The following is an 18,977-nucleotide window of genomic DNA, read 5'->3' as shown; positions in this document are numbered from 1 at the left end:
GGCTATAGTGTTTTATTATTCTACAGTGGTTGTTGTTTAGTCGTTTAGTCGTATCCGACTCTTCGTGACCCCATGGACCAGAGCACGCCAGGTTAAGTACTTAATTTGTTCTGGAGGTCCGTTCTTAACGTGAAGCACCACTTTAGCTAACGGGGCCTCCTGCTCCTGCTGCTGCTGCTGCTGCTGCGCTGCCAGAGCACAATTTCTGTTCTCATCCTGAAGCAAAGTTTGTTAACCTGAGGTACTATTTCTGGGTTAGCTGAGTCTGTAACCTGAAGCGTATGTAACCCGAGGTACCACTGTACCACACAACCTAAAACTGTTGCTGGAGGGGCTCACAGCTACAAAACGGCAACAAAACATTGGCAGAGGTTGGGAACGGATCCCAAATTCTGAGGTTTGTAGTTAATGAATCTACCCCTGACTTGAGTATCAATTATTCAGTTGTGGGGGCACAACAAACTGCGGGGTTTGAAATGACTCTAAAACATTGACACAGGTTTGGAGTGAATTGGACAATGTTGGATTTCTGGGTGTTAACTACAAACTCCCATTTGATGTTTGCTGAGCGGAACAAAATACATGGATCATTCTACAAAACACTACAAAATGATTACAAAACCCTACAAAAGTTTGGAGAGGATCCCAAATTTTGGGGTTCATAGTTAATGATGCTCTCTCTGCCTCCTGGTTACATTACTTCCCCCCGGCTTTATCTACAGAGGGAGGACTCCATTCATTTGCGTTCTAACACCCAAGGAAGTTTGACTTCATTAACACTTGTCAAATTAGCTAGGATTACACTGTCCAATACACAACCCAGGAAGTGTTTCTACTTAACTAGCTTTTATTGTCCTAATAACACAAGCTTATCAGTGGGTCCATCACACCTCTTACTATCCCAATGCACACTTGGGTCTAGCTCCGTGGTTCCCAACATGGGGCACATGCCTCACAGGGGGGCAATTTGATTGGGGGGGGGGGCAATTCGAGAATGAATTATTAACAGTTAATGGCCTTTTAGGCTTCCTCCACGTGAATAGGAGTTTACTTTTTGAATAATAAGAATTACAGTATATGTCACGGTGGGGGAGGGATCAGGATTTTAGAGATGCTGAGGTGGGGAATGGCCAAAAAAAGGTTGGGAACCACTGTTCTAGCTATTTCCCAGTTCTAACATACCAATTCCAATTAAATTCTAACATTTATTAAATACAAGCATTTAGCACCCACAGATCTATAATGAAATATGAAAGTCGGTGTGTGTACATAGGTAGGCATGGGTTTATTTTTAGATAGCAGTCCATACTGCATTGTGTGAACAAAAGTTGGCAATAGTGTGCACAAAGGCGGAACAAGATATTTGTTGAAAGCAGACTGCGGCCAAGATGTTGCCTTCAGGGATGTGCAGCCGTGCTGTTGTTGAAACAACAGACAAAGGAACAAAAGGCTGAGTGTGTACGATGTGTGGCAAAATTATTGCAGACGCATATGGCATGAAGTTTTCCTTATAAAGCTACCTTGAAGCAGAAGCAAGTTGGGGAGGAGGATACTGCAGCTACAGAAAGGAGCCAGTGTACTTTTACTGAATCTCTGGCTTCCAATTTTTTGCTGCCTCTAGGCCACACAAACCACACACTTAAAGCACTTCAAACAGTCATGGCTTCCCCCAAATAATTCTGGGTGCTAAAGTTTGTTAAGGGTGCTGACAGTTGTCTGGAGGCCCCTATTCCCCGCAGACAACTACAATTTCCAGAGTTCCCTGTGAAGAGGAATTGACTGTTAAACCACTCTGAGAATTGTACCCCTGTCTTTAGAGCAACTTGAAACATCAAACGAGAAGCCATTTATTGCTGCCTTTGTCAGAAAGGGAACTGTCCTTTTCCTTTTCTCTCTCTCTCTGTCTCTCTACCCCAACCCAACATTATGACTGATGATGGATCATCGTTTCCTGGGCATCATATTTATATACTGGGATGTCCAGACACTCGGATTCTTATTTGAAGACTGTGTGTTTTAAGGATGCCTGTTACTCTCCCCTTCTTACTGCTTACGATCTGTGAGTATAGTTTAGCTTAATGGGGCGGGAAGTAAAATCAGAGGGGCATTGAACTCTGGGACTGCAGCAGCATCAGCAAGGAGAAGAGAAGTGGCTAGGGCTATCTGAAGATGTTTCTTGTTGCCTGACGAAACCCGGGGTGGGTGGGTAGTTAGATGAGAGCGAGGATTTGAGTTGCATAGACACCATGCATTTAAAGCGCATTCAAAGCCCACATGCCTCAAAGAATCCTGGGAACTGTAGACATGGGATCTTGAATCAGCATTACTGGGTTTTGGCAATCGGCCCTTCTCTCTTTCAGCCCTGCCAAAGCCCTCTATCTTCTGGCTCCAGGCTCCGGATGCAGATGAGAAGCACCACCTCCGATGTACAGCTCAAGGGGCATATTTCGGCAGCCGGTTCTACCTGTACCAGGGAGGGAGCCCGGAGGCCGTGGCTGAAAAGAAAGCCTTGCCCACCCAATCTGAAGTGACCTTTGAGGTGCACAACTTTGGGCCCAGGGACCAATTCCGCTGCAGCTATGAGATCTGGGAGAAAGGGAAGCCCATTCGCTCCCCGCTCAGCAGCCCTGCAAACATCACAGAGGGTAAGTGTTGGGGCCGTACAACTCAGTGGCCATACTGGGAAGGTCATGCGCAATAATAGGCCCAAGTGGTGCATGCAAGGAGGGTTGGTGTGAGAACCAATGGGACTGGGACTCGTCTAGGAATAGGACCTTATGGTAGTGAAGGACTTAGGGCAATGATGCTGGCCTTTAGCAAGGATGAGGAACCTGTGGCTCTCCCAACATTGTTGGATTCCATCAGTCAGGATCTTGAGCTTGATGGAGATGACACCCTGTGAGGAAGGCTGATGAGAAGAGGTTGATTTTTTTGAACACTTGTTATGATTATTTAGGCTTGCCATACGTCAGGAAAATTCTTGACATGTCCTGGTTTTCGGGTGTAAAAATGGCATTGGCGGAATTTTGCCAAATCTGCAATGACAGGGAAAACTTTTATGTATGGCAACGCGAAGGAAAAAGCAACAGAAACAGCTCCAAAAGCTTAAAATCACTATTTTGGGGGGAGGTTTCCCTAAAAAAGCTCAACAACAAGGGTTTGTTCCCAAAAAACTGAACAATTTTGGGTCTTCCTTAAAAAAATGTCAACTTACTTTGAGAGTGTCAGGAATATAGCAACCCTAGGATTGCTTATACTATACCCTATACTTACACGATCAAGCTGCTATGAAATGTGTGCACTTTTAACTTTTAGTATTTACAAATCATTTGTACACTTTACAGTATAGATCTTTTTATTACTATGTATTTTATAACATATGTTCAAGCTTCTGGTCACTATGGAAACATAAACATTTAAGCCTCTATGAAAATTTTCACATACATTGCTAGTTTTTGTACCATTTGGTCCTGCCATGCAGCAGCTGCTGGTTATATTATTATTGACATGCAATTGCACTGGAATGTACATTATATTTGTAATTAATTGATATCTTTATTGATTGGTAGTTCATTTTATGATGGCTTTAAAATGTTCATATAATCACTGGATTCATATAATGCTGGCTTGTCATACTATAGTTTGAAGAGATTTAGTATTTGAGCTATTCTAAACATATACTGTACTGATTTGCATTTTGTTGTTCTGCTGCAAGCTGCTTTGAGCACATTTATAATATAAATGTAAATAATAAACAGAGAAGCACATAAAGGCAGTATGTTTGAACCCCTTCTCTTTCCAAAGGTTTGTCACTACTGTTTTTACTGTTGTAATTTTGCAAACACACTATGTACCTTTAAAGCACATTCGAAGCACGTTCTTAACCTACAAGAATTCTGGGCACCTTAGTTTACTGCTTACAGAGTTACAATTCCCAGCACCCTTAACAGACTACAGTGCCCAGACTTCTCTGAGGGTGTGTGTGTTTCAAACATGCTTAAAAGGTATAGTGTGTATAGTGATACCTTGGTTCTCAAATTTAATCTGTTCTGGAAGTCTGTTCCAAAACCAAGGCACACTTTCCCATAGAAAGTAATGCAAAACGGATTAATCCGTTCCAGAATTTTAAAAACAACCCATAAAACAGCAATTTAACATGAATTTTACTATCTAACAAGACCATTGATCCATAAAATGGAAGCAAGAATCAATGTACTGCACTATAAAATAAATATAACAGTATTGTAGATGATAAAAATTAAAATTATTTCCCCCCCTTATCTGCACTGATGATAGTCATTGTTTGGATGGGGGGGGGGGCTTTTTTCCATTTCCACAGTCACACAATCAATCAACCAGTAGCTGAACTGGGTTCCACATAATCACAAAAACAAATTAACTGAAAAAACCACAAAAACGCAAAATAAACAGCAAAAACAAAAGCACCAAATTCAATCCATTCTGGAAGTCTGTTTGACTTCTGAAATGTTCAAAAACCAAGGTGCAGCTTCTGATTGGTGCAGGTGCCCCAGAAACAATAGCCGACAACCACATCGGACGTTCGGCTTCCAAAAAACATTTGATAACCGGAACATTTATTTCTGGGTTTTTGGCGCTTGGGAACCAAGGTACCACTGTATGCAGCTTGTGTATTTTGATATGAATTGGTTTTTGTTGTTTTATGGGGAATGTTTTGAAAATGATATTGATATTTTTTTCAGCCACCTTGTATTACTATGCAAAAAGAAGCAACCTATTATTATTTTTATTAACAGCAGAGAATAAGGTCTGAGGCCCAGTAAACAGCTTTTCTCTCCCACTCACAGACCATTACCCCAAGCCATCCATCTCTGCGAGTCCCAGTACTGAGGTCCTTGCAGGGCAGGACTGGACAGTCTGTTGTCAGGCTCCGTTACTAGGGGTCAACTTTGTCCTCTACCAGGCCAGGGACTTTCGAATAGAGGTCACTCCTCGAGGGGACTCTGACACCGCTGAATTCTCCTTGAAGAATGTCACCATGGCCGATGCAGGCCGATACACCTGTTATTACCACAGCATCATAGAGCCCATCATCTGGTCAAACGCCAGTGACCCGGTGCAGCTGAGAGTTATCGGTGAGGAAACCTTTTGCTATCTTGGGGGCAGAATTTCCAACTTTCTTTTTCTGTGCCTTCAGCAGACATATGGTAAGCAGAAATTAAATTGGATGGGTTTTTCTTTCTTTTTCTGGCATGGGAAAAACCAGAACCCATTGAACTTCTGCTTGTTGTGGAGCTGCTAAAGGATCCCTGCCATAAAGGGGGGGAAAGAGAGAACCTTGTTAGGTGGAGGAGTGGTTTTAGGGATGGGACTTGCTGGTTTGGGAGTGAAATATACTTGGAGTCAAGTGTGGATTTCATGCTCTTTATTCAGTTCATAGTAGTGAGGAATGCCAGTTCCCCCAAAATGTCTGCTTTATATACATTATTTACACAATGGGCCCCCTGTGATTGGCTGATTCCGGGATTCTTCTGTAGGCCAATGAGGTTGTGGATTTGCTCCCACCTGGAGGTGGATTGGGTGGCTCCTGCAGACCAGTCAGACTGCTGCATTCTGGATCCTATTGTTCTAGGACCAATCAGACTGCTGCATTTTGGATCCTGTTCAACTCAGTACATAACAGGATACAGCAGAAGTTGAGAGGAAGGGAACTGAACTCATGCAGATATGGGCCACCACCCTTTCTGGATTGAGATTTAAGCAATATATTCACAGTCAGAAAGCCAGTGTGATGTGTTGGATAGAGTGGCAGATTGGGAACAAGAATGCCCGGATTGAAATCCATACTCAGCCATGATGCTCACTGATAATAACCCTTGGCCACCCACTTTGTCTCAGTCTAATTTACCTCACGAGGACGCCATGGGAATAAAAGGCAGGACAATGTGCATCAGCCTGAACTCCTTGGAGGAAGGGCAACACTGGGCTAGCTAGACACCTCTCTTCTGGCATTATAATTAATACATGAGTGTGGGGTACCAGGGATGAGCACAATGGTTCAACCTCCACACACACCCATTACTGTCCCTGTTGCCCTCCAACTAATGGAGAGTGCACTTCTGAAGCAGAAAGCCACCCCCCTCCCATGGAGGTTCCTCATGTGCTTTAGGACATTACAGAAAGTTCCTCCCCACCTTATATAATAATAATAATTTACTATTTATACCCTGCCCATCCGGCTGGGTTTCCCCAGCCACTCTGGGTGGCTCCCAACAGAATATTAAAAACACGATAAAATATCAAACATTAACAACCTCCCTAAACAGGGCTGCTTCAGATGTCTTCTAAAAGTCAAATAGTTGTTTATTTCCTTGACATCTGATGGGAGGGAGTTCCACAGGGCAGGTGCCACTACCGAGAAGGCCCTCTGCCTGGTTCCCTGCAACTTCACTTCTTGCAGCGAGGGAACCACCAGAAGGCCCTCAGAGCTGGATCTCAGTATCCAGGCTGAACGATGGAGGTGGAAATGCTCCTTCAGGTATACTGGGCCAAGGCCGTTTAGGGCTTTAGGGCATCTAGTGCATCTTCTACAAGTTGGAGAGTGACAAGGAATGCAACCTGGGAGTTGAGCTAGCAACAGTCGTCTTCAGTGCTCCCCCAGCTTGCATACTTAACTCCTAATTATAATGCCAGCAGAGGACTTCTCATCTTTCTATCTGCAAATATTTTCCCAATTTCCCACAATCAAGGCACAGGAAGAGTTTCAGCATTAAAACTCATGGACTTGTTACGTTTTACATAGTTTGGAAATAGAAAACTCCAGAGAATTCCAGTAATGAAGAAAATAGGTCTGCAAAAGCATTTTTTGACAAAAGCTACAGCCACCTCATTTGTCCACTGACATTCCAGGACTCCCAAGCCCGAAAAGCAGATGACAGCTAAAAATAAATTATGAGTTGTATTCAGCTAATTTTTACTCAGGATAGGCAACCGAAAGCAATGGAACTTAGGCATGGCCATTAATTTTAATGGGCCTTTGTTGAGTAAAAGGCAGTTGAATGTAGCCCTATAACCCAAAAGTGGAACATTAATATTAATTGAACTGTACTCAGATTTTACTAAAATGTCTGAACTATCCTGATCCTACAATGGAGATTTTGTGCGTTTAAACTTTTTGTATCATTTAGTGTTGAATTCCCAATTTTGCAGAAAGTGCCAAAGGTTGCGGGGGAGGGAAGGATAGGTTAGGGAAAGACTGGACTGGTTACATTTTAATCATGCCCATTCTTTTCTTTAAAGAATTGCAATTTATTTTGCTTACGCATTCCTTGCCCTTCCATTTATCTGTTGTATCCTGGGGCATTCTGAGAGTCCTGCTTGATTCTCAGCCATCAACCTTGAATTATGGGAAATTCCCATAATCTTCTACTTAGAATATGTATCTATGGCCACAAGGATTACAAATGTGTTTTTAAAAAAAGAAAAAGAAAGAAAGCCAGATCAACACTGAGCATCCCTTAAGCTATATCTTTTCGTTTTCACACTTTTCCTCTTCCAGATGCAACTATGGTCCCCAATTACCTGGAGGTGTTGGTGGACTCTGCAGGAAGATATCGAGTGAATTGCTCAGTCCCTTCTGCTGCTGAGGGCTGGTTTTATCTTTACCAAGGTGGGCAGCTCTTTGCTGAAACCAGAGCTTGGCAAGATGGGGCGATTGCAAGCTTCAACCTCACAGTAGAGGCCATTAACATTACCGTAGGAGAGCTGAGCTGCCAATATAAGGAATATCAGCTCAATGACACTGAAGCGTGGACAGAAGGTGAGTCCAGGGGGGATGGGAGAAGTGTACACTAGCAGAGAGCTACCTGTGTACCTTTGAAGCACATTCCGCACACATTCTGCCCTCAGAGAATTCTGGGCACTGTAGTTTGCTGGGAATTGTAACACTGCAAGAGATAAACTACAATGCCCAGAATTCTTTGAGGTAAATAAAAGTGGTTTGAATGTGCTATAAAGGTATCGTGCACAGCCTTAGGTGATGATGATAATTGTACCATTCATGGTGCTTTACAGAGTAAAAGAGGATAAGCTCCTGGTCCCAAGGAGCTTCCAATCTAAAAATGGATTTGAATATGGAAGTATGGAAGATATTGTGAGGTTGAGTGGATGCCCACAAAATGAATGACTGGCTGGAGAATCAAACACAAGCATATTCCCACAGAAAATAACTTGGATGGGTGTGGGGTGGGTGGGACGGACAACACATACAGTCCTATGTAGCAGCAAAACAAGGTTTACCACTCCGTCCTTTGGTGCTACCCACAGCTGGTCATTGGTATGCAAGCTGATTGATAGGTCATGCCGCATGTCTCCTTTAACGTCGCTATTTCCCCTACATGGAAAACTCTGTAGGAAAAAGCAACATACAGCTGTATGAAAATTTTCATCTATGGCAATCACATGGGCATGTGTGTGGTTGAAAGGCTTACAGTCCCGCACAGTAAGAGGCCACCATTAGTTGCTGCTTTTCCATAAAGGAACACAACACTGGAATAATTTCATGTGATGCTTCACATCTAGACGTCACGCCACTTCTCTTCCCCCGCCCCCTGCACTCGACAAGTGCTTTCCACGTATGTAAAGGATTGCTGTGCGGTGGTTCTGGTGGTGTCATTGTCGCCACTGGAATGTTGCCCTTTTCAGATTATATTAGCACAGATGATTCAGGCTGCAGTGATAAGCACACTTAGCTGGGAGAAGCCCTTTGAACAGGATGGCACTGCCAGTTAATGGCTGCCAAGGAAACCAAGCACAGGCAAGTGGATTCAAGGCGGCTTCTGTAGTGCTAATGCCCCATTCATTTGAGGCCTGCTCAGGGGCAAATCCATCTTCATGGGGACAGTTCTCAGGCTGCGTAGTGATTGATGAAAGAAGAAAACCTGCTGTATACCGAAAACTATTTTTACATTGATATGCGTTTTCTAATTTCTCCAGACTCACATTCCCAGGCCATGGATTTCACTGCAGCCAACTCACTGCGACTTGGGATCGGGGCCTGTGTCCTCTTATTAGCCCTGTTCTTCATAGCTGAAGCATGGTGGAATGAGAAGCATCAGGAGAGCTGGGCCAAATGAAGGGATCCTGGATCAGCAGGATCCCACTAAACTGACCGAGTCTGGTTTGAAACCGCAGGTTCCAGTGGCTGCTTTTGATGGGAAGATAACAATGGATTGGGAACCGTGCACAGAGATTGTCAGACTGCAAGTCCTCAACCAATTTACCTCACAGTCACCACATCATGGCTCCTCTGAAACAGGAGCTTTGGCCTACAGGAATAAGGAACATGCAGGCCACCAGATGTTGTTGGACTCCCATTGGCCCCAACCAGTATGGCCATTGGTCAGGGATGATGGGAGCCGTAGTCTGGCAACATCTGGAAGGCCACAGGTCCCCTACCCCTTGCTGAACCTGAGGCAGAACTCGGAACCAGTTTTGACCAGCATAATTCAGCCCTAGATCATGTCCAGTAATTATCAAGAAGAATTTGCTCCTGGGCATGCAGAGAATGCCTTTGCCTCACCAGTGAGTAATCACAATCTGGGCCTTCACACAACTGATTTCCAGAGTGACATAGACACTAGCACCTCAGGTCAGTGATAGGATAGGAGCAGAAATTCTTATTTGTTTAAGTGTTTTCATCATGAAGTGTATTGCTTTCATGCATGATCCTGTAGTTATATACAGCTTCTGTTCTTTTGCATTTTTTTTGCTGTAACTCTAGATGCTTTATTCATTTTCAGTGTTGTTCAACTCCTGTTTTATAATGTTATGCCATCCAGTGCTCCAGAATAGACAAAGGGCAGGATATAACAATAAATGATTGAATGAATATTAACTGAAGGTAGGGACAGAATGAAATGTGTGTTCTTTGTTGTTCAGAATTGGTCCTTTATCTCCTTTTGGAATGCTAGATAAACCACATGTTAGCACAATATGAATTATGTGATCATTTTTTATCATGTTGTTAATAAGAACCATTTAGAAAAAAGGGAGCAACTCCAGAAGAGGAGAGTTCTCTGCCTGAAGGTAGGGGGGCAGAACAAGAGAAGGGGCAGCTACAGCATATTAAAAATGACTGCCTTCTCAGGTAAAAATCTGTTAGCCAGGTTTGCCTTTACTGTTTGAGGGGGCTGGTATAAATTGCTAGTTAGGGCACACTGGTGGATAGAAATACTGTAATGATTGGTTGAAATCACGACTGTGCAAGTGAGAGGAAGGAAAATGCCTGTTCTGTCCTTTTAGATGCAAAATAATGGTGTGTCATGCCAACTTAGACAATTGCCTGTTGGGCATTTGGGGGAGGAGGATGGAAGATAAGAACTAAGAAATACATGCCTTAACAGCCAGCCTTGCTGTGAAGTAGCCTGCTTTGGCACCACTGCGTGGGGAAGGGCATGACTGGTATCAAGGGTTTGTCATGGTAGGGCCGCTGCTGAGGGACCACGCTCCTGCAGGGAACCCACTGACAAAGCCTCAAGGAGTGGCTGGAGGTGACCCATAGTGGTATAAGGTGAAGGCAGGAATTAATATCTGAATTGTACAGTGGGATTTTTTTTTTAAGTAAGTGTTGGGCCTGGAGGCAGAGGCACTATTTGGACTCTGCTTCAGGCGGGATATTGAGCTAAAAGCTGTTTTAAGCATTACCTGCACCTCTGTGCCAGTTTGTGAGGTGGCACTTAAATTTGAAAGCCTCAGTTCTATTAAGCACACTTCAAAAACACTGCCTCCTCCTTCCTAAGCTCAAATGTCCAGAACTCCCAAACATTTCTTCCAAAGGTTAGAATTGAACCATCTGAGAATTCCCCATCTATCCACAAGTCTTGTATGACCTATAGCTCCTTCTTCAAGATTTCTCCTCCATAAAGGGGCAGAGGCAGAAGAAACTTGCTTTAGATCTCCCTAGTCCGATTTCTTTTGAACCGGATTCTGAATGCAACTCTTTTTTTAGACAGGCCTATCCAATTTTATAGACTGCTGATATGTGTTTAGTTTGTTTTCTGAATGTTTTAAATATTTGTTTTAACTGATTTTACTGATAATTTTATTCTCTTTTTTCATGTGTGTGTGTCTACCATCAAGCGGTGTAGTTTCTTTTTCCAAACGGTATATAAATTTTGTAACATATATAAATAATTATGAAGTCCTTCTGGTATGTCCTGTAAAAATAAATATGTACTAACCTACTAATGAAAAGAATGATATGACAGCACCAGTCGTGCCTCTTTGGAAAGAGTGTTCTAAAGTTGGGATGTATGCATTGCAAATTTGTGGTAGGGAAAGCATGCAGAGAAGGTCTTCAACCAAACATATTAATGCATTAAAATGAATGACAAGTGATTGGAACATCAATTGATAGTAATATTTGATAATAATTAATTGTACTGTACATGACAGCAAACGACTGGACGAGGTAACTTTTAGGTGGATTTGTAGCTGGTTGACTGACCAAACCCAAAGAGTGCCCACTAATGGTTCCTAGTTATCCTGCAAAAAAAAAGGGGGGGGGACAAGTGAGGTGCCACAGGGTTCTATCCTGGGCCCATTGTTGTTCAGCCTCTTTATAAACGACTTTGATGAGCATCCCCTCAATGCCTTCATCCAATTTCCAGGTGACACCAAACCGGGAGGGGTAGCCAATGCCACTCAACATGGAATCAGGATTCAATATGACCTTAACAAACTGGAGAACTGGGCCAAAACTAACAAAATGAATTTCATTAGGGGCAAATGTAAGCTTCTACACTTAGGCAGGAAAAACCAGCTGCACCAATATAAGATGTGGGACACCTGACTTGCCAGTAGTAGATGTGAAAAGGATGCTCTTTTTTCCCTGTAACAGCAGAGGGCTCAGCTGCTTCCTATCAACGTAGCTATTGCTTGTTATGCAGGTAAAGTGCCCCCTCTATTGCAATAGGCTGAGGAGGTGAGGCTATGGTTTTAAATAAGTTGTGATTGGGTCTGAGTATGGCCCTTTTTCAAGCTACACCCTTTTGGGTTAATTGACTCTTGCCACACCCATACAAATGCAGGTTTATTAAAGGGGCATCGGTAGTGAAGCTCATCCCCCGCCCCTTTAATTGTTTGTGGTTTTCTTCAGCTTGAAAATATTTTACTTTTCTTTGCTTTTAAAGAAAGAGATTTGTCTGGCTTGGAGGAGAATGCAGGTGGGCTTTGTGCTCCCCTCCCAGTACCCTGACTTGCAAGGGTAGCTGAATTTTCTGGAAAAGTGTGGGGGTTAGGCAAGCCTGGGGAGGGAGGTGAGAGGATGTTATGAGCTGAGGCCCAGATTAGGACCATGGAAAAACCGCTCCTGGAAGTTGTGGTGAGATCCACAGAAGAAGACCTCTGTCAGAAACGCCCAGCGTCTGAGGAAGAACAACCTATTTATAAAAGACTACGGATGGATTCGCCAGATCATCCAGTCCAGTCAGAGGCCTTTCTACCACCAGAGAAGAGTATGTGGAGCTATTCTAATTATGGGGAAACTGTTTTTCCCCCCTTTAAATTTGATTTAAAGATGGGGGGTGCAGCAGGAGTGTGATATGGGTGTTGCAAAGAAGGATTGTCTCCATGGAGGTGGTAACTCCTATTGATTAACGTGTATTCAAGATTACTTAACGTTAGGCCCCATCTGCGCTAAACATTTAAAACACTTTAAACAGGTTTCCAGCAATGACTCTTTGAGAACTGTAGTTTGTTAAGCTTGATGAGAGTTGTTTGGAGACACCCCCCTTCTCCTTCTGAGCTACAATTCCCAAAGCTCCTTATAAAGGGTGATTGAATGCTTATTTATTATTTACTTTGTACATTTATTATCCCGCCTGTTAAACCACTTTGGCTTTCTTAAGCCACTCTGGGTTTAAAGCAACCTGCTACTGTGCAAATGGGGCCTTTGATTAGTTATTCATAACAGCAGCCTCTGGCTTAGGGGTCAACAGACAAAGGCCTTGGAGCCAAATCCGGCCCCTGAGCTGGGACACCTGCAGCTTCTCCAGAGGTAAGAGAAGTTGTGGGGAGATGGGTTTGCATGGTGATAAGATGTGTCTGTTGCTGATTTTGCTAGGTGAGAGGAGGGCCCCCAGGCCGCATTTGCTCCTCACGTAAAACTGGCTGTGCCCTTTTCTCATGCTATGTCCCCTTTTCTCATGCTTCGGGTGGCTTGGATTAATCTAAAGAAGCGTGAGCGGAAGGTGAAAATGCATTTGTGCTCCTCCGGGAACAATTGTGCCAGAGTTAATGGAAGGGTACTTAGGCTGTAGTGCCATAATGTATGGGGGAAAGCAGGGTTGCATTTTGGTATGAAGGAAACAGTGCATGAGGAAAAGATAGGCCACACTCTTTGCTTCCAGGTCCAGTTCAAGGGTGCTCACATTAATGTTGAAAGCCCTAAATGACTTAGGCCCCAACGACTGCTTCTTTCCCTAAACCCCCCAGGGGTGTTAAGATCAGCAGATGGGGCCCTCTTGGTAGTTTCACCTCCCTCAGAAGTTTGGGGTGGCTTTCAACATTGAAAAATAATAAAATCTTATTATTGAATAATAATACTGTAATTAGTTTGGGGTGGTGGCTCAGGGAAGGGCATTCTCTGTGGCAGCCCCAAGTTGTTGAACTGTCTCCCCAAAGAGGTGTGTCTGGCTTCTTCACAATTCAGCTCCTGGCAAATGCTGCAGACACACTTTTTTACCCTGGGCTTTGGCTTATGAGATGTGTGTTCCCAGGGTCCACCCTATTCCTGTAATTTTAATCTGCTTTAACTGTTGTTTATTTTGAATTTTAAATAGTGTAGTTGTCATTTGCCCTGGGATCTGCTGGTGAAGGGCGGGGAATAAATTTAGTAACGATCATGAAGTTTAATAATGAGCAAGATGTAGAAGGCAATAAAAAAGGTCTCGCTTGAGACTAAGCCTGTGTGCAATTGGAGGAACTCGTGGATTTGGTGTTGGTTTTCCTCATACAGCGGTTTTCTGCTAAGGAAAAAAAGACACCTTTAGGATCCAACTCAATGCATACGTAATGTGAAAATAGGGATTCCAGACATCCTTGACTTTTTAATGTTTTGTATCCAAATGATTTGTAGCTTCTACTCCAGCCTGCCCCACAGCGCCCCCTCCTGCCTGCTCCACAGCTCCGCCTTTGTCCACACACCAGTGCAAGAAACCTTCACGCAGGGCTGCTTATCATCCCTTTGATTTCACCTCAGACGAGCTGGACCCTGCCTATGAGTGGCCAAGGGAATCTTCTTCTGCAAGGCAAAGTAAGAAGGAGCTGACTAGTAATGTTTGTATGCTCTTTGGAAGGGACCCTGGTATGTGAGCATGGAAAAATTGGAGATCTAAAACGTGTGGGTTTTATGCTAGAATGGGAGAGATGGTGAAGGTAAGAAAAGGAGACTGGTCTGTTTGAGAAGGTGTGGCCTACTGCTACACATTCAAGGGAATGAAGTGGTGGAATGGACTGCATCAGATTACAGGAGGGTGGGGTTGGTTGTCCACTTTTGCATACTTATCCTTTAAAAAACACCCACCCATCCCAGGAAATAAAACACATAGACTCTAGCTGTGTGCTACCTCAGCCCTTTTCCTGCTATGCTGAATTTATCATCATGGAGAAATCTTAACATAGGGAAACTTTCAAAAATGTGATGATTTACTTGCGGTTTGAAGAGGTACACTTTGTCCTCCCTGTTCAGCACACTCATTTATGACCTCGTTCTGTGTAGAGCAGGCTGGCCATACCTTCCCCACCTTCAGCAGGAAGAAAATCATCCATCTTTCTGAAGAATACCCTCATCCTAATGAAGCCTGTTTCAGTTTAATTTCTGATCGGAGGTTCTGTAAATACTCCCTTAACTGAAGAAAGGCCTTCAGCAGTTGCAATGGGAACTGAAGCCTAATGAGGCTAAGGGAAAAGAAATATAATAAAAGTCAGGAGTCCTGTGACTTTGACAGTTTGTAGTATAGTCGAGAAATAATCAAGAGGAATTTGGCATGAAGAGCACAAAAACTTGTGTGCAAGTAAAGCACTGGCTCCACACTTAGCACCCACTGACAAATGGGCTAGCTGTTCCAGGTAACTGAGATCCATTCCAAACAACACTAAAAAGTAGGGCTGTGGGGCCACTCTGTCCGAATTCTAGATCCTGAGCCGAATTGAGCTGATTGGCTGGAGCAGCTTGAGGCAGCCCTGGGTTAGGTTCACCCAAAGTGATCTAGAGCTGTCCAAAGGGGTGGTAATCTGGTGGGAAGGAGCAGGTTGGAGAAGAAGGAAATGCAGGCAGCCTGTCTGTGTCTCGCCCCCTGCCCTTGGACCACATATAAAATAGGGTTTAAAACCACAATTAAACAATGTGCTAGGGCCCCAGTTTGGAGCCCAGATCCAGGTCAAGTCTGCCCAGGACATATCTGGAACACCAGATGGGGGCGGAGAAGGGCATGCACAGTCCTACTTAAAAGCCTTTTTATCATCATTGAGGCCTCATTGTATCTTTCAGGTGGTGTGGATGTGATCCCTCTCCTCCGAAGCACTCTGGGCCAGTTTCCTTTAGGTTTGCGTCTGGATAAGCTGGAGGCCCTGGTGTGGAAGGAGCACAAGGTCAAGCTGTGGAAACTGTGCTTGGAGCGAGGCTACAGTGACAGCCTGAAGTTCTTGGAGGTGTTACCTGGGATCAGGCTCAAACCCTCCGGCAAAGGAACTTTCCGGTGCCTTGTGCTGTTGGACCCAGGTGAGTGTTTCTCTCCTCCAGCCTGACCTTGTGTTCTCTCAGGAGAGCTACGGGACCCACAGCCTGGCAAGCTTTGGCCTTAATTTTATGCTTTTCTAGGTCGTTGAAGGTTTGTATCTGATCTCCAAGAAGCAACTTGCAAATAATCTACAGGCCTAATTTTATTCAGAGGTTGTCAGTGCGGCACCTGCTCGCCCCATGGTGCCTGCTATAGCATCATACGGTTCCTGCAAAATGTCTCAGTAAATATCATCTCGCAAAATGTCTCAGTAAATATCACCTCAAAAATCCATAATGCATGAGAGCCTGATTGCTGTACCTGCTCATTTCCTGTTTGGGTTGGCTTTGTTGCTCTCTTTCTTCGAACACCCCCCCTTAAATGTGCCCATATTTTTCGGGATGCCAGGATTGGACACCCAACTTCCCATCCATTCTGAGCAGAGGAGAGATTCAGTGAGCTTTTCACTGTGAGTGTATATGGCAGTGGCTGATGCACATTCTTTTGTGAGGCATGCCCACTGCTTTTTTGTGATCCGGGCTGATTTTATGCTCCTTTAGATGTGGCACCCTTTTCATGTTATACCACGCCGTGACAGCACTTCCTCATAGTTCCACATGTGCCCCCTGGCCCTAAAAGGTTGGTGACTCCTGTTAGTCTGCCTGATTTAAAGGGATCTGGGTGGGAAGCAGTGGCTGGAGCACATGCTCTAAATGAAGAGTGTCCTGTGATCAGTTCCCCAATATTTCTAGCACAAAGGAATCAGATAGCAGCTGATGCAAAGGCCTCTCCCTGAGATGTGGAAAGGCCACTGCAGGCAGTGTAGACAATAAAGGGCCTGTAGTCTGACCTGCTATAAGGAGGCTTTGATTTGATTTGATTTGTTTTTTGTTTTGTTTGTTTTGTTTTGTTTTTTTAACCCTCCTTTTGAACAGCAGGAAAGGGCAAAATAAACAAACCCCAATATTTAAAAGCCCTCCCATTCCCCAAGATTAAGCGTACTCTGTACCACGCCTCACTCCACTTGCTTTTCAAAAGTCTTGCTTTTATATCCTGCCTTTAGTACAGAATGGAGCTCAAAGTGGTTTGTGTGGGGTTTCAAAGTGGTCTCCCATCCAGGCACTTCCGAGACCAAGATCTGCTTAGTTCCAGAAAAGCTGCTGTTGATGCTGTCTGGAGGTGGCAATATCTTTCTGCTCTGCTTTTGTACACCTCCAGGCCACTTCTCTCTGCTGGTTTCTCCACTCTGCTTCTCCCATGTTGCTTTAGTCTTCAGTAAGTAACTCTCAGTCCCAGTGGATTAGCACCGCCCATTTTGGGAAACCCCTGAGGCTTAACTGAACGTGGGCAGGAATGCATTTTATTCCACTGGGTACTGTTGTTGCAAAGGCTGGCTTAAAAAAAATGAGCTTGGTGAAATCTCCAAAGCTACTGGCTCTGTACATGCTATAAACATTTAAAGCGCTTTCGAAGCACATTCTTTCCCTCAAATAATTCTGGGCACTGTAGTTTGCTAAGGGTTGCTGGGAATTGTAACTCAGAGGGGCAAACTAGAGTGCGCTCAATTATTCGAGGGAAAGAATGTGTGCCAAATGTCCTTTAAACATTTAGTGTGTGCATAGTTGTCAGGAGGCAAGGCTTCACTGCCCCCCAAAGGAAGCTGTCTTAAACAGAACCAGACCTTTGGTCCACCCAGCTCAGCATTACCTGCACTGACTAGCCGTTGCTGTCCATGTTTCAGTCAGGGGACATTCCCAGCGCTACTTGGTGTTGACTTCTAGAACTTCCACCTCACGGTTGGCCTTGTTTGCTGCATGGCTCTCAGATGAGCTGGCAATGTTTTGAGAGTTACAGTTGCATAGAAGGAGGTGACAGAATTCTGGTTATTCTTCTTGATGTAGTTAAGCTAGCACCGGAGGGAGAAACTGTGTATATACATGTATACACAAACATGAATTATTATTTTTTTAATGCAAGGGGAGCGTTGAAATTTGGTCCTCCCCCACCTGCAGTCTGAACTGGTGTGGTCCAGAAAATTATACCATCTCATTCTGTGTTGAAAGGCTGTTCTGGTTTAAAGGATATAGTGCATCCTCAAAGAGGAATGGTTGCAACACAGCATCACAGCACACATTTTACATGCAGAAGGTCTCAGGTAGACAGTCCTGGTCTAAAGGTAAAGGGACCCCTGACCGTTAGGTCCAGTCGCAGATGACTCTGGGGTTGCGGCGCTCATCTTGCTTTACTGGCCGAGGGAGCCGGTATAAAAAGCAGCTTCCTACGCGGGTGGATTACTAGTCTGAAGGTAGCTTCCTATCTTTGGATTTCTGTTTTATGGCCCTTGGATATCTTGAGTGTGTTGTCTTCTGCCCCTCCCTTTTATAGCTGGTCCTTATCGTTTGTCCTATCAGCCTGCAAACACAGCAAGCAAGGAACTGTGTGGCACTGCAAGAACCGTAACAAGTTCTGCTTTGCCTTTGCAAGGATCCTGATGCCGTGAAAGAAACTGGATTCCAGCATCAGGTGGACTTTGTTGAACGGTGCTGGTTTCATTATAACAAGCTTTCCCCCCCCCCCCCAAAAGTGAATGCATTGGGTGCCCTGCATTACTACTTTGATTCGTCAGACTTGGGAGTTGTTGGTCTTGAAAAGAGGTGCCTTTAGGGATCAAACCTCTAGAGGGAGCAACTTCCATATTTTTGTGTGTAAACCGCCCCCCCCCCCTTTCTCTGGCACGTTAATAACCTAGCACTTTTATGCCTGGTGTTAATAGCTAATGGAGGAAAGTATTTAAAGGAGCTTTGGAAATGGATTCCCAGCACTGGAGCACACCAAACATTTATTTAACAGTAAGGGAAAGGAAGATAACTTGAATTGTGGAAGCCTGTGTAATTTGTGCTACTTTGTAAGGAACACTTAGTATGCAGCCGGTGGGCATCTTCCTTCGGGGCTGTTGGCTTTATCAAAAGGGTGGGGGAAGATAGTGTCTCTGATTAGTGATGCAATCATTGGTACTAGCCAATTTGTGCAGCCACAGTCTGAACTGCACTAAATACTCAAATTGGTGCAGTGATGGGATGGGGTAGACGTGATGCATGATAAAATATCCTGCATCTTAAGTGCTGGAGAACTGCTTTCCCTTTGATGCAGACATTTTTTTAAAAGGCGGCTTCTGAAATCCTAGGACTGGGCCACACACTGCCGCAAAAAATGTGGACT

The 18,977-nt window shown here is 44.2% G+C and overlaps 1 protein-coding gene across 4 annotated transcripts in view; it reads left to right on the top strand.

Annotated features, from left to right (window-relative positions):
- The first annotated feature begins 1,566 nt into the window (after positions 1-1,566).
- Positions 1,567-18,977, top strand: part of LOC309355368 (T-cell-interacting, activating receptor on myeloid cells protein 1-like) — a 23,923-nt gene continuing 6,512 nt past the window's right edge. For 3 of the 4 annotated variants that reach the window (XM_081886150.1, XM_081886152.1, XM_081886153.1), the window contains exons 1-8: positions 1,567-2,059; positions 2,361-2,645; positions 4,827-5,114; positions 7,538-7,798; positions 8,974-10,126; positions 11,649-12,494; positions 14,117-14,293; positions 15,530-15,760. In XM_081886150.1, coding sequence (XP_081742276.1) covers positions 2,023-2,059; positions 2,361-2,645; positions 4,827-5,114; positions 7,538-7,798; positions 8,974-9,113 — 1,011 coding nt within the window. In that variant the 5' untranslated portion in view covers positions 1,567-2,022 and the 3' untranslated portion in view covers positions 9,114-10,126; positions 11,649-12,494; positions 14,117-14,293; positions 15,530-15,760. Of the gene's footprint in view, positions 2,060-2,360; positions 2,646-4,826; positions 5,115-7,537; positions 7,799-8,973; positions 10,127-11,648; positions 12,495-14,116; positions 14,294-15,529; positions 15,761-16,318; positions 16,398-18,977 lie in introns of all 4 variants that reach the window. The other variant, XM_081886151.1, reaches the window with a different exon arrangement.

The sequence above is a fragment of the Podarcis melisellensis genome (assembly GCF_964234715.1).
Source record: "Podarcis melisellensis genome assembly, chromosome: 13".
Lineage (NCBI taxonomy): Eukaryota > Metazoa > Chordata > Lepidosauria > Squamata > Lacertidae > Podarcis > Podarcis melisellensis.
The sequence above is the reverse complement of the archived record's forward strand: the minus strand, read 5'-3'. Positions and strand labels throughout refer to the sequence as shown.